Below are 16,128 nucleotides of genomic sequence, written 5' to 3' on the forward strand. Positions count from 1 at the left end.
ATTCAAGAGAGGTAGGGGGATGAAAGAGTTTATTAAAATCCGTCATTTTTGAATCCACTACTATTAAATTGTCAGCAAATAACATGGTCTATATTTTATTTTCTAAAAAATTAGGGTTCCGCATCAAAAAACTAAAACTCATGGTTTTATGAACAAAAAGAGGGGAGGGGGCAAATGAGAGCAGGGGAAGTTAAGATTATAGCGCGATAATTTTTGTTTTTGAAGTTGAAATTGTCTAGCGAAAACGACATTCATTGACTGTTAGGCGGTACGAAGTATGTTAAGTTAGCTAGTTGTATATTAAAGAAGTGACCAACTCTTAAGTTATTGAAAAAAATGTAATTAATTCGAAATAGAAAAATAATATGGTTCTAAACGCTTTAGTTTTAGTATGATACGCTGCTTTTAATTAAAAAAAAGTGAAAACTTTGAAAAAAATTAAGAATGCTACGACTGTTAATTTTAATCCTCGGTTTACGAGTCAAAGTTGGTGCAAATAAACTCTAGTACAACCTTCTTCAAGGGAGCATCGAATTTACGTAGACCTTGCATGGTAATGGAGATATTAATATTACTCTTCTTAAAATGAGGTTCCACCAGAACTGGATTACATTTTTTTAAAGTTTTTATTTGTTAATTTCTTTTTTATATTTATTTATTTATTTTATTTTATTTTATTTTTAACTGATTATTTTTCACAGACGCCGACTTACGAAAATTCCATATGGGACCAACCCCAAATCAACGTACGTATAATTTGCCCTTTTGTGCACTTTTCATCGTGTAATCTCCACTTTCAATTAACACTTCTAAATCACCAATTATCATCTTCTAAATTTGTATTTTTCCTAACATTTTTCTAATCGTAAAACAATTAGAAAGCTCCATAAAACGTTAGAAATAACGTAACTTACAATAAGTGTCGAAATATCAACTAACAAGATATTCTGTACCGTTAAACGCGTTTTTTCGATTTTTATCTTTCAAAAAAATTCAATATATATGTGTATTAATTTATTTCAAAAATTTTTAAATTAAGTAATTCTAGAACTACCCGAATACGAGAATGAAGTTTTTGACTTATATAATTTTCATAGATTCATCAGACATTTGCACTTTTCTGAAAATAGTTCCGATGAAAATAATAGTAACAAAAATTTTGCTCCTTTATTTATAAAGAATGATTCAATATTATGTCCCTTTCTTTTCGGGTGTTAATTTAAAAACTAATTTTTCAAATTAGTTAAATGAAGTCTTTATCAAAGATAATCGTAATAATATTGTTTAGAGCAGGGGTAGAAGCAGTCTGAAGATTAAATCTTTTTTAACTTAAAAAAGTGACTTACGAGTATATGTTATTTTTCTCAGGGTTTATTTTTATTTGACTTATTATTACATCGTGGTCTTAGTAACATAAAGAGTTGATTAGAATGTTGACTTTCCTTGAATACGTCATTGTTTCATTCTTCACTGACCTTTTTTAAGTTTAATATTTAAAAAAGTCAGCGCCATACTACTATTTAAATATTAGGTATATTTTAATAGTAAAAAAATTAAATTTCAGCGTCATCCTGCACAAATGGGTCCAAATACAGGCTACAGAAGTCCACAGACACGGCCAAGTCCACAATCATCACCTGGTGTAACCGCTGACGGTGCCCGACATTCAGCACCATGTTCGCCATCTGCTCCACATAGTCCATTACCATCAGATAATTATATTTATAATCAAACAGCGTTATTACAACAACAGTTTGAAGTGTGTTCAATGGTTAGTGCCAAATAAAATTTAAGCGTTTAACTCGTTTTTTTGTCATTCGAGTAACTTCGTCGATATCATTTCATTTTCCATTCAACGATTAATCATGCTTTTAGTACGTTTACAGTCTTCTTAATCAGTGTTTGCTTTTTGAGTGCATAATTATTAATATGACGTCAAATAATATTTTAGGTTTGAAAAATAACTAAACACATGCGCATCTTCTTATAGTAGGTTGGTTAATGACCGATATTAGATAAATCTATGTATTTTCGAGTCGACCTTTTAAATTGTTTGCAGTGATTGTACATATACTTAATGACTTTTAACAAAGTTCTAAATTTTAAGGTATGCAGAGCAACTATATGGAAGTAATTATTATTTTCAAATATCTTGAAAATTATACGGTTTAATGCAAAAATGTTAATGTTCACATTTTTATCTTTTTTATCCTGGGAATATATAGGGTGTAAGCAAATAAGTTTAGGAATTTATTATTAACATCCATTTATAAAAGATATAAACATGAGTCCTAAAAACGTCCTCTGTCAAAGTTTTGCTCTATCTCTAAGAGTTTTCGTAAAATTTCTTCTCTCTATCAAACAGTACTGTTACGAATAGAGAAAATTGTTATTGATAGAGCAAAATTTTTTTTTAATAAATAATAAATTCGAAATGGTGCACGAAATTTGTGATGGCCGAGGTGGGCTGTTTTTAGACCCATGTTCACATATGAACTTTTCATAATATTTTGATTTAAGAATAAACTGTTAAAGATTTATTTGTAGAGGTAATGTTTTCCCAGCGAAAATTCGATGATCATTTTGAAAGAGATTATTGTCTTTTAAATCCTGATATTAGAGAGGGTTGTCCGATTATTTAAATAAATAAATGGCTTCAAAAATAGACATATTAAACATTGGAAAGCGGTAGATGGATGATATGTTTTCTTAGATTTCTCCAAAACTAGCCGGTGGAAACTAAAAAGAAAAAACTACTTTATTTAAATTTTATCGTTTACTGTCCATACTATATTGATCTTCTGGATGGGTCGCAAAGTGATCTACACTTTTTAAAAGCCATATAAGGGTATATATGACCATTGTATAAAATTTCAAAGTTCCACTCAAAAATGCAAAGTGAGGTCGAATAGCCACTGTACTATTATTACCTTTTGTTTTGAAACTAAACTCTATTATTCATTTTTTCGCATGCTGCAGGGTGTGGTAAGTATTGTAAGTTTTAAAATTTATTTTCAGACTCAGTTCTACGTTATGCCTTATTTATGTCCCTCGATTTATTTAAACCCTTTAATTTGAATACACTTTAACTTCCGTATTCTAAATAACAACAAAATATCGCACGTTAATAAGCTTTTGGTGAACTTTGTGGTAATATCTTAATACCATTGTGGCACTTAATGTATAATGTACAAGATGTTTATAAAAAATTAATGAGTGATTTTTATGGATTATTTTATAAAAATTAAATGTATTTTATTTTAAAATAGCTTTTAATTTGAGGGTGATTGGTCGCCAAAAATTGTAATTCAATTTTGCTGTTAGTTTGAGTTTACATTAATGGTTTAAAATCATTAGAAAAGTATTGATAGGCAACGGAAAACTAGAAACTTCAAAGATTAATTTCTCTAAAAGTCTCTGTCTGGATTATGTCGAAACTGTTAGCGAAATTACAGCCTGCTGTGATAATAATAATAATACATAGCCTATTGTACAGCAAATAGGTACTTACCCTAGCACCTAGACTAAGTGGTCCTCAGTGACCCAAAGGCGAGACGTCTCCGGGTAAGAGAGATGCTATTTTAAGCAGACGAAGCTATAGCATTCTCTGCAGACGTCACGCAAAAAGCTTACAGCTTCTCCACCGGATATTTTTCCAGATTGATGAATCCAAGGTTTCGGACCCAAACATCCTAATCCTGACGCCCTGCAAGTTACTGCCGTCACAAATAACATGCATGAAGGTTTCATCATCCTCCATACCTACAAGTTGAATCATCAGAGATCTCCATGTTATAAAGGTGATAGTTCAGTCGACAGTATCTTGTCAAGAGTCTCATCACCCTTCTCAACTGTGCTCTAGTGAGTTTCATGCGAGCATAGTCGAATGGCCAAGCTGTAGTTATACACAGTCTCTGACTGCTCTAATTAGGTGGGTTTTTTCATAAAGTTTCCACATCTGCCTTGACTATCCTCACTTCGACTAATGATAAATTGACAGACCAATTAATAATAAATTTGCTTATAGATTCTGAATATTCGATTCAAGCTCTTAGTAAATCCATCTTTAAGCTGATCTCGAATAGAATCACATCAGTAATATGATGATGACAACTTTTAAATTCTTGCTATCTTATATTTTCTCTTCTCATTGAGACATGTTTTTTTAGTTTTTATAAAGGAATCAAAAACATCGCTCTTTAATTTTTCTTCACATCTTTTAGCATGGAAAGGACACCGTGCAAATTTATGGAAAAGTAGTTTCAGTACAATTGGATAATTTTTTGAAATTTTATAGTTTTGGTCTGATCTCATTTGAAGAGCCAACGGGAAAAACGTGCATTAACGAATTTTACAGGAAACAAATTTTAAAAGTGAACTTAACCCGTTTCCATCTTTATACGAAATATTAAAAATATCTTATCTACAGAACTAAATACTTTCTTATTGTTAATATTGGTCTAACATTAAGAGGTTATATCCAGCTTTAAAGAAAAAATGATTATTGATCTATTACTACCCGATCAGCTGATATAGCTTGGAAATACCTTAATCGTAACAAGAAATATCTTATTATCCTATTTTTTATGGACTTTTTTACGGTTGGCTTTTTTTTATGATATTGCTTGTATTTTGAACAACCTCCTTCAACCTCTAAAAATGAACAATTTCCCGCCAAAACGTTTGTTGATGTATATGAGATCGTGCATAGCACAAAACCTTGAGACTGCCTCAAATAATAAAAATTAACAATAATAAAACCAGCTAAACAATTCTACAAAAACAACTTTTTCATATATTTTTTGCGGAATCCTTTGTATTAAATGTCACATAATCGATTTGCCCTTGCCACTTAATCGTCATTAATTTAAAAACAACTTTCTGCTCAAGGCAATTAAATAAAGGTAAAAATAATAATTACACTGAAACTTAATAATTATAATAATATTTCTGAAACTTGAACGCATAATAATAGAATGTATGACTGAGTCAAGAATATATATTTGTGAAAATCATTTTTCAGTTCATATACGAGCACACACTAATCATTTTTAATGCTAGAATATCATGGACAAATTTAATATTATTCATGCATTTTGAGACTAGCCTAACAAATCGAAAACTATTTAGATGGAATTTTTTTATATGAATATATTTTCTTTTCGTTTGTCTCTGTAGCGTTTACTGTGGAAACTATTTGGATTTAAATAATTATACTTTTCCAGAAGCTAATAAGAAGCTGATATTCTTTCCGAACTTGACGACCTTACAAGAAGGAATTAGATAGGTCTGCGACCAAGAGTAGTTGTAGTCAGTCATTACAAAAAGACTGAAAATTTCACAAGTTTTAACCACCACCGCGTCCTCAATCGTAAGCCTATTCCGTGTTCTCAAAACGCGTGACTTTGGGCCCCAATAGGGTGCCAAATATGTAGCATCTGTCTCAAGTTTGAGCTCATTTTGGAAAAAGTAAAACTGATTTTTATCTACAGATATAGTCGATGTGAGATCGTTCGGAATTGTAGTAGGGGCGTTTAGCAAGATCGTTTAAATCGGGACATTAATTTTTCTTAAATAAATTTTCTTTATAAAAGACTAAAAGACTGAGACTATTGGTTAATTTTTTCCGACTATATCGTTTTTCATTACCAATGAAAATTCTTCTGTTTATATTGCAGAAAAATTCCATACAAATAGTTTTCGTAAAAGTAGCAGTCTCGAATTGGATTATAAACTTCCAAATAAAAATAAATACTATGCACCATTTTTTTTACTTAAATAATTATAAATCACACACATTAAAAGCATTATTAGTCATACGAAAGTTAATAACGAAAAACAAATATCAAAATATCTTAATATTACAAATTAGAAATAATATACACAGGCCTCGCCAAAAGTCTATACACAAGCGAATATCTCAAGTAGTGAATTTAGATTCAAAAAACACAACTTAATTTATCATTAAGCTTGGTTTCATGAGTGCAATTCTTCGGAAATTCCTTTGAAAAAGATACACAAAAATGCAAAGTCTAGCCAGCGAATAATACTTCTATTACACTAAGAATCCGCGAAAAAAACTTCGGCCAAATTACAAAAGCTTATTCTCTCATATGCGGTACTGGTGTACATTAATATAGTCTAATCAGTCAAGCTATCGTTATCTATCGTTAGAACAGGCGTCATTGATGCACAGTGAAAGAACTCATATTTCTTGAAATACATGAAACAAATTTTCTAAAGCTAAAATTCATTTTGCATTGAACTATAGGACGAAATTGTAGTTCAAACTCAAAGCTCCTGTCAAATGCTTTGTGCAGGTTTATTTTAAAGCTTAGATTCCTAACTTTAAAATGGGATATCATAGACCACATTATCTTAATAAAAAGTCAAGTTATGAGCGAAAAAGTTCGAGAAAACCGCTATTTTTCATAAATAAATATTTTTTTAAATTCCTGATCGAACACATTTCTGAAAATTCTAGTTATCAACTCGTCCAGTTAATATGTTTAAACACATTCCCCACTGTTTTTTATAGTGCTTTTTAACAATTTTGTGAAAAAAACGAATTTTGGATTCAGATTCTGCGTGCAAAAATAAATCGAAAACGTTTACTCGTTCTCGTGGAAGTCAATCGGCCACGAAAATTTCCTTGGCTTCCGTATTAGTAATCCGCTATCACAGAATTAGCTATTATCATTTCATCTTTTTTTTTAATTGGCTGTTAAACGCCCAACCTCACACAAATTGTTAAATTGTTTTTTTTAAATTTACGTTTATTACTCGAGATAATCAGAGATTTGCAGACTTTTGTCTAAGGTTGTATATAAATATTTAGTTGTGCTGTTATAATGAAACAAAAAATAATCAATCGTAAATCGGTAAAACATTTGAGGTTTGTGGTGATGTTGCTCTAGGACTGGGCGCAACTAGTGCAGAGTCTCGTCGAATCAGGTTGTACATGGACTGCACAAGTGCAGGTGATTAACCCCTACTATATTTAACAACTATTTAAGAACAAATTATTGTATTTCAATTTTTATATGCCTTTTATTGCTTTAGATCAAATTTGTTTTTCAGTAAACTTTCTTCGTTTAATTTCAATATTTAAAATTGATTATTATTTATTCCAGTTTATTGTTATTTATTTCAGTTTTTTTTATTGTAAACTGTGCGCACATTTAAACTTATTTTAAATTGTGTCTAAATTTAAAATTTTTGTTTAAGCGTTTGATACAATTTGTTGAGTTGACAAAAACTAAATTAAATTTAAATTAAATGCTCAATCAATACAATAAAGTATATAGGTTTTGAGACGGTTGAAAACACACCGTTTCGGGGGTGTTTTCGTGTAAATCAACTAACATAAATACGTAAGTCAGAATCTAATTTATTCTGGCAGTAACCAGACTCCTTGACGCGAGGTCTTAGGCGTTGAAAATGACGCAAAGCTTCCCGCTTGATAAATTCGTTTATATCTTCGATTTGAAGTTTGTGGCGAAGCCGTTCGTTTCGAAAGTATCAAGGAAACCTACTGCAAAGAAAACCTTTCGTTTCAGAATTTTTTTTTGTTTTCTTTTTTTACGATTTTTAATAAGCGTATTCAAGATTGATTCTAGAATTGGTTCTTTTGAAATAATCGCATCTATCTATCTCTGATGAGAAAAGTTATTTGAAACCTTTTATTATTCTCGAAAGACATTCAAAGATACCAATTTCATTAGAATTCAACATCAGATATCAAAGTTATAAGTTACCAATTGATAGTGGAATACTTTCCCCTATTCTGACAACTTCGAATTGTATCAAATGACCTGAAGTAAAATAAATTGTTTCAAATAAATAAAAAGAGAAGAAACGTCTTTTATCTGTAATATATGATTCGATTCTTTACCACAACATATTTTAATTAAAAAAAACTTAACAAAAATGTGCGTCATTGATTGCCGTTTAAAATCTAATTTTTAAAACTGTTTTTAACTAAAATTGTGAATTATTTTTTATTATACAACTTGACAATCATTTGTAATATCGCTTTGCAGAAAACTTTTAATTTCATACAAATATTGCATGTGAATGTTTTTTAAAGAGTATTTAAACAAACTTTATTCTATTGTACAATAGAGATTTTTTTTTTAAAGTAGAATATTTTTTTAAAATTTTTTCATTAAACAGCTCAACTGTTACTGCACGTGCTTTTTTATTTTTTAAAATTTGTTTCTTCGAATGCATATGTATTTTTTATACATAAGACAATTAGTGATTTTATAAAATAGTGGGTTCTATAAAAAATGGTATAATTACTTGTTTTGAGATTCTAAAAGCAAAGTTTGTTCTATGTCGAGTATCAATGAAATCATTTTACTTCGCAAAAATTCGAATTTGGATTGAAGCTATTCTAACATCACGCGTTTAACTTTGTTGTTTTTTTATAGCTTTCCGATTTTTCCGATGTGATGAGCTTTAAATATTTCGACAATCATCCCTATATATATAACTGCCCCGAAAACAAACAAAAAATTTTATTTTCACGAAATCTTTTTTCTTAAAATGCAAAATTAAAAAAATTTACAAGTGTAGTTGCCTCTATCCGTGGACACTGTATATATCTTTAAACGAGCATATAAGACCGAGTTATTCGCCGACAAAGGAAAAATATTCGCCAATCATTTTTCGTCGAGATATACCTGTTCAAAAAAATTTAATATATTTTAAGTGCGCCACTCGAAAAGACTTATATACTTTTGTACATTCGAAAAGATAGACGAGCACTTTTTAAACTGAATGAACGATATTTTTATTAACAAATATAGGATATCGACAAAATCGATTGTTTAGGATCTGCTCAGCCAAATTGATCAAAGAATGAAATCAAAATGAACTTTTATTTTTACCGTAAATACGTAAATATTGTTGAAGCATAATTTTGATAACAATGTTTAAAATAACGCTTATCATCGATGTAGAACAAAATCTAAAATCTAAATATGCTTTTAGAAATTGAAGAAACAAAATATAACAAAAAACGAAACTATTTGACTATTTTTGTTAGATAAAATTACACATTTACTGAATTAATATAATTTATTAATTTATTCATGGTGAGTATGCATAGTCGAGCAATTAGCGCCAAATATTTAGCATTTAAATTTATTAATTTAAAAAAATTATAATTAAAATTATTGTCAATCACATAAATCAACATTCTTAGTCAACATTGTTGCAGAAAATCAGTAATCAAGAAGAAAGTGAGATAATTTTGTTAAATAAATTTTCCTTTAATTTCAACCAATTTTATTTAGCACGGAAAGTTTATAATTTATTTTATTTATTTATTAAAAATTACATAGTCATGTATGTAATCGATGGTGTCTCAAAAAGGACTGGAATTTAAATGATAAAGAAAACGTACTTTTTAGCCTAGAATTTTTAAAAGTTTTTCCACGTTTAAAAATGGAATACTATATTAATTCCTTTTAAATAATTTCGCATTATGCAATTGGAATATGTTAATTTGTTTTGGAAGTCACAAGAAGTCACTAAAATCGTGCTATTCATTTTGTAACTCAAGAAGGCACATGCTAAGACTAATAGTGTAAGGTCGACCTTCACCCATCTTATAACCAGGTGAGACATATTTTTTATGAAATTTTATTGATTGATAAATACGCTTATGATAGCTTGTCTATGGAAAAGTATCCTTGGCTATTTTTAATCAAATTAATTTTAATCAACATTTTCCATGAATGGTTTTTGCAAGCCTATACCATTATTTTCGTAATTAAATTATCTTTCTTCTGCTACCAATTTCGATTGGTTAACAGAACGGTGTAGTTCTGTTCATACTTTATGAACAGGTAAGTCAATATAGGTAACTACATCGATCTGTGAACCAATCGAAAATAATATCGGAAGAAAGATATTTTAATTACGAAAATAATGTTATAGGCTTGCCTGAAAAAAATCGTTTGGAAAATAAATGATTAAAATTAATTAAAAATAGAAATGAACACTTTTCACAGCTATCATAGGCATGTTTATCAATCAATAAAATTTCATAAAAAATATGTTTGATTTGGTTATCAGTAGGTTGAAATTCAACCTTACACCGTCTCCTGAATTATAATGTATTATTCCTTATTTTAACTGTCTGAATTGCAGATTATACCGTGATCTAAAACTATATAGTGCCGTTTTGAGTCAAAATTCCGGGCCTTATTGCGTTACCCATGACCAATATACATACTAACCTAAATAAAATATCATCTGATTATGTAAACTAGTGAATCGAAACGAATTTCTATTTATATTCCACATTTAATTTGTTTAAAAAATGTAATCTAATATTTTTGAATTAACATTGGCGACGAAAGTACCCTCTTAACTTTTTTAGAAATGGCATTGCTATCATTTTTAAGATAAATAACACGAAATATGAAATTTAATTCGATTAACTTATTTCGTCTTTGATTTAGGTTTAGTATGTATAAATAAATATCTAGTAGAACTTCATTTTGATTGTAATATGCATGAATACACAATTTATTTTTTAATAATACCGCCATACTTTGAAAATTAAGAATGTATTATTTTTCAAAAATAGATCAATCATTGTTTAAAAAAAGTTTTACCAGGTAATGACAGGGCGGTAAAAATTCTTTCAGGACTGCGTTTGGACTAATTAAGAAATAAACGTAATAATAATTGTGTAACTAGTTTTCCCTATCTGTTGTACTCCGTCAAATTCGTTAGAAATGCCCCCCTCCCTTGTTACCGTTTATTTCTGAAAGAACCTTAACCAACTTTTTGAATATTGTCTCGTATGTGACCCATTGACTTTCAGTTTTGACCTTGGATGATTTTCTTGCATTTCTGTTATTTTGATCAAACAATTACCTGCACATCCTTTTCGGGTTTGATATTGTAAGCCTTCTGACAATAATTTCTTTGTTTTAATATGCGCGTTTATTAGCCAAATATTTAATTCGATTATTTCTTCCATTCTTTCATTAAAAAAATCATATTTCTTAAGCTATAACGTAATCTCTAAGTTTCTAAAAGGTTCGAACAATGCTCTACCACTTTTAGTACATCTTAAAATAAATGGATTTGGTTAAACTTACTTTCAAACAAGGTTGTTCCTTTGGGCGCTAGATGGTCCTAAACTAAAAATTTTTTATCTTTTAAAACGGTAATTGTGATTTTGGTAAAATTTAGTTTGATGACTTTTTTTGAACATAAAAAACCCATATTCTCTCGATGTGGCTTTTCGGTGGATTGTTTTAATTTAAAAAAAATTTCTCTAGAGCCAAATAAAGCAAGTTTAGGTAAATCGACTTTCTTTGGTTATGCTATATATGGCAAAACATTTTACCAATCTTTTAAAGATCCTTAATAGAAATAACATCTAAGGATTTTAATATTGTACATATTGTATTTGAAATTCTAACTGCCAGTTTTCAAAATATAAGCGAAAAAAAACTCATCCCTCATGTTTGCCTTTCCTGCAAAATCCCAAAATTTTACGTCGTTTAATTCTTAATTTGTAAAAAAGCGTCAATTGATGCTAATTTTTGCCATCCTGACATTTCTGCTTAAGACCCGTTCATTGATTGAGCTAAAAATATTGTGTATAAATATTTTATTATATTTTAAACACTTTCATGGCTGATTTTGCACAATGTTTTTATTTTGATTGAGTACAGATCCGTAATTCTTGCAATTTGTTAAAATTTTTAATTGTATGTTTCAGGTGGACAATCCAAATCCAGTCGTAACTAGCAATTATAACATAGAAACCAGTAATGCAAGTAATACGCATTTTACCCAGGTAATTTTATTTATTTTTGTTATAAGAGAGTAATCAAAAAATGTAACCATTCACAATGTCTGTAAACCTGGTAGGCATATACTATCTTATATGAAAAAAACAATTAAAAACTATAAAAAATCCAATACATTAGCAATTTGTTATCTTTATTTTTCGCATTTAATTATTTACTTGTCTCACTTGTTGTTAGATTACTATTTATTTGCCTTCCATATAAGATGGTGTATGCCCACCAGGTTTACAGACATTGTGAATGATTAAATTTTTTGATTACTCTCATTTTGTTTTTGATTTGCACTATAGCCATATCTCGCAATCTTCAGATCCAAAATTGGTAAATATGTATAAGATATGTCTTTACTTAATTGAAAACAATCTGAAACAAAAAAGAATCATTTTGTAAATGAAAAGAACTATTGCGGGAATGAATTCATTATCACACTAGGGCGGAAATGAACTATTTTTCCCACGCATACTGAGTAAGAAAAGTACTTCTTTTCTCACGGGCGTAGATAAATTATACTGTTTAATCATAGTTTCATAAAGCCCAGTGGATAGTTCTGCTGCTAATCGCTTGTCGCACGCCATTCTTCGCTTTGTGTTTGAATAACTGTTGGGAAAAATACCGAAGTTGCGAAAATAAAATAAAACTCCTACGATATACAAATTTGCGCGTTTAAGAGACAAATCGACATTACAGCTGTGTCCAAGGTTAAACAAACTTCTATTTTTTATGATGTCTTCCAATAAAATTTTTTCGAAGGAATTAGTTATTTACAGGAGATAAAAAGTAGCCTGCACTTCTTTTTTGCCCACCAACCAACTCTGTGCTAAAAATTTAAATTATATTTTCTTTGGTTTCAGGCAAATTCAGATTTAACAAACATTGTAACCAGTGAATTAGGTGACGGAGGATATTTTAGTACTTCACCTTCGTTACCGTATACAAATGCACCAACTAGTCTACATACAACCCCTAACACTCCAACTAGTATTCCCGACATTATACTTACAGGTAAACATTATCAGTTCAATTATTATTGGGTACTTAAAACAATCGCCGTTTTCAGCAACTTTTTTGGCGATTTAGTTTGTATTAAATTTAGATTTGTAATCCAACAGATACTGAAATTTTTCTTGAGGTTTAAAATGATTGCATTACTTTACAATAATAGTACAATATACTATACAACAAGTATCAAATTGTGCGTTAATACGAATACAGGCTAAGTACTTTGTTACCGCACTGTTTTCCATGCGACAAATAGCATATTATCAGCCTAGTACTACAAATTTACTTGTTACAACAGGGTGGTAGTAGACACATCTTCGATTTTTACAAAAACTAGTGAAATCGATTCTAAGGACCAAAAAAACAATTTATCATGTTCAAAAAAAAAAATGCTCGAAATGACTTATGACATCATTCTTCAACAGAAATATCACTTTGATAGAAAGACACGATTTCATAGAGGATATTATCTTGATAAGCAACAGGACTTTCTACCAATACCGAACCTTCGAGACCTGTCTCTGAAATAAAATTACTAAAAATTGAGAAAAATTTCTGCCCCGTATCAAATAAGCTCTCTAATGATCGCACAAACGTTACATTATGCTGGCAGATATTTTTTCCGTGCCATATTCTAGAATATATATGTTTTATCATCAGTATGATGAGTATAAACAAGAATATTATTAACAGATTATGGCTAATCAATACACAAACTTTGGATATAAGATATTGTGCTTAAATTTAAAATTATATAGTACAGACAATCAAGTCAAATATTCACCTTGAGTTCAAAAATTACGTGATGAAGATGAAAATTTGATTATAGGTAGTGGATAGGTTGTAAAATGATAATTTTAATGGCCCTTTATCATAAGAGGGCCAGAAAAATTTGGAAAATGGAAAAAACTAATATTAAAAAATAAGTTTTTTTTTTTTTTAAATTAATACGTTTGCTTTAAAGAATGTCTCAGAATAATCAAAATTAATAGTTTAAGACAAGATATACGCTAAACAAATTGTTTATAAATAAACTATTTATTGTTGCATGGAAAACCGAGCAGAAAGAGAGAACTAATCCAATATTCGTAAATAAAAATAGCGTGTGCAACGCGTACGAACTGTGTATTAAACACTTAAGGTTGTATTCTGGTATAGAAGCCTCTATTGTAGGCATTTCAAACTAAGATTATAAGAAAATGAAAAACATTTATTTTCATATGATATTTATTGATATTTTTAAAATTTAAAATTTCTTTGAATTACGGGCCGTTAAAATGAGGGCTACAAAAAAAATACGACACCCGGGTTGACACGATTCTAGCCCTTATAAAAAAAATTTTGAAATGTCGTTATCGTCTGAGCCTCGTTCAAAAAAAAAAACTTCAAAAAATGGCGTCGAATTACAAAAAAAATGCATTTTTACCCCTTTTTTTATCTTTTAGAATTTTTAAAAAACACTTAAAATTGAAATTATTTTAAATCCGAGATTCACACGATAGAGATATTTATAATGATAATTCCCATCAAATTTCAAAGAAATCGGACGAGTAGAACTTGAGATATCATTTCAACCACCTCCAAAAATGTAGTTTCAAAGAAAAACGCATTTTAAGTTTGAGAGACAATTCCGGCAGAGTAACTTGGATTATAATATGACTCACTTTGGATAAATCGGCGATCAGAGATCCATACACTGGCCCTTCTTCTACTTCATATTCAATCTCTCAGCAAATAATTCGAATTTTGAAAAATCCATTTAAGGACATATTGTTAAGGGTCTAACCTTTAAAAATATGCAAATCGGATTTCTTCAAATTTCTAGACCAGAATACTACCTTAAGCTGTATTCTTACTTCTAGCTTTATTCACGTATACGTTAGAAATTTCACGCACTTACTGTATAATGAATATACTATTTTTAAATATTGAATGAATATCCCATGTGTGTAATAAATCCATGTTCTCAGCCGGCATTTTGGAAAAGTGCATTATTTAATATATCGGAAACTGAAATAATAATATTAATATTCCAAGCTCTCATAACAGAAATAATACCTCATAAAACACCTAAAATTAACGGGTGATAAGTATACTAAAAAAAAATTAGCAATATGATCAAACCAATCATGAATTTTTCTTAGTGAATATCTTTTAAAAAAATTTTTAAAATAGCAAAAAAAAAAAAAACTATAAAAACACCTCATTCAAAATTATACTATTTATGTGGTAAGTAATGCCTAGTTTTCGAAGAAAAAAAAAACTTGCTACCGAAAAAATGGTTTGTTAACAATTTGCTAATGGTTTTATAGATTTCTCAAATCCTGGAGACGATTTATGTCGAGCCGAATTAAGCAAGGAGTTGGGATCAGCAATAACCGGTACATTAGATACCGATTTCTTTCCATCAGATGAAAGTTTACGTGAAGGTTTAGGACCGCTTGATTTTGACGGGCTACAAATGTTAACAGATCCTGAATTAAATGTTATTTCAGACTACACCGAAGATCATTTTCGACAGGATCGATTGTAGTGAGGCAAGTAAAAGCCTGTTTAAATAAATAATAATGCCTGTGTTCGTTTTAAAATTAAATTTAGTGAATGTAGTAATTTTTTATGGAAGACTTTAATTTCAGCTTTTAAAGAAAAAAACAAAACAAAAACTGTGACAAAGAGGGAAATGAATGTTTTGACCTCTTTTTTTAAGACTGATTATTGTGTGTGTAGTGAAAGTAATGTGAACTATATCCACGTTTCATTGCCATACATTGAATTAATTGGCCCACGTTCAATTTAAATAATTATATATTAATATTAATATATTATTACTTGACCTGTGTAAATACATTTTTTAAAAGTTCACTTTTTTCTTACTTACTCCTTTTTTACAAATTACCTTTTAATTTTTTTTAATTTTTTGTTACATTTCGTTTTAGTCAAATGTATGGTTTAGAATGTTGTTTGTACGATTTTTTGTAAAGAAATGTCAGAGATACTTTTCATCATCCACTTTATAAAAAATTCGAATATTTAAATTGAGATTAGTCTGATTAAATTCCAAAGGTTTCAAAACTCTCAAATTAAGTAGTTTCAAGAAGTGTTTCATATACAATTCCAAGGTGCCTGAAAAGAAATATTGATCTGAAACACTATATAAAGTAATACGCTTACAGGAAGTTATGTCAGCATTCGTATTTTTTTAATTGGATGATGATATGTTTTTAACTTTTTGTGACAATTTTGGCAACAATGGCAAAATTTGAACATTAAATCAATAAATAGTACC

The 16,128-nt window shown here is 29.3% G+C and overlaps 1 protein-coding gene across 2 annotated transcripts in view; it reads left to right on the top strand.

Annotated features, from left to right (window-relative positions):
- LOC123299028 (CREB-regulated transcription coactivator 1-like) overlaps positions 1-15,623 on the top strand; it is a 35,034-nt gene extending 19,411 nt beyond the window's left edge. For both annotated transcript variants that reach the window (XM_044881163.1, XM_044881164.1), the window contains 5 exons: positions 702-746; positions 1,565-1,771; positions 11,753-11,830; positions 12,695-12,845; positions 15,155-15,623. In XM_044881163.1, coding sequence (XP_044737098.1) covers positions 702-746; positions 1,565-1,771; positions 11,753-11,830; positions 12,695-12,845; positions 15,155-15,375 — 702 coding nt within the window. In that variant the 3' untranslated portion in view covers positions 15,376-15,623. The remainder of the gene's footprint in view (positions 1-701; positions 747-1,564; positions 1,772-11,752; positions 11,831-12,694; positions 12,846-15,154) is intronic.
- The last annotated feature ends 505 nt before the right edge of the window (positions 15,624-16,128 follow it).

This window comes from Chrysoperla carnea, chromosome 4, assembly GCF_905475395.1.
Source record: "Chrysoperla carnea chromosome 4, inChrCarn1.1, whole genome shotgun sequence".
NCBI classification, from domain to species: domain Eukaryota; kingdom Metazoa; phylum Arthropoda; class Insecta; order Neuroptera; family Chrysopidae; genus Chrysoperla; species Chrysoperla carnea.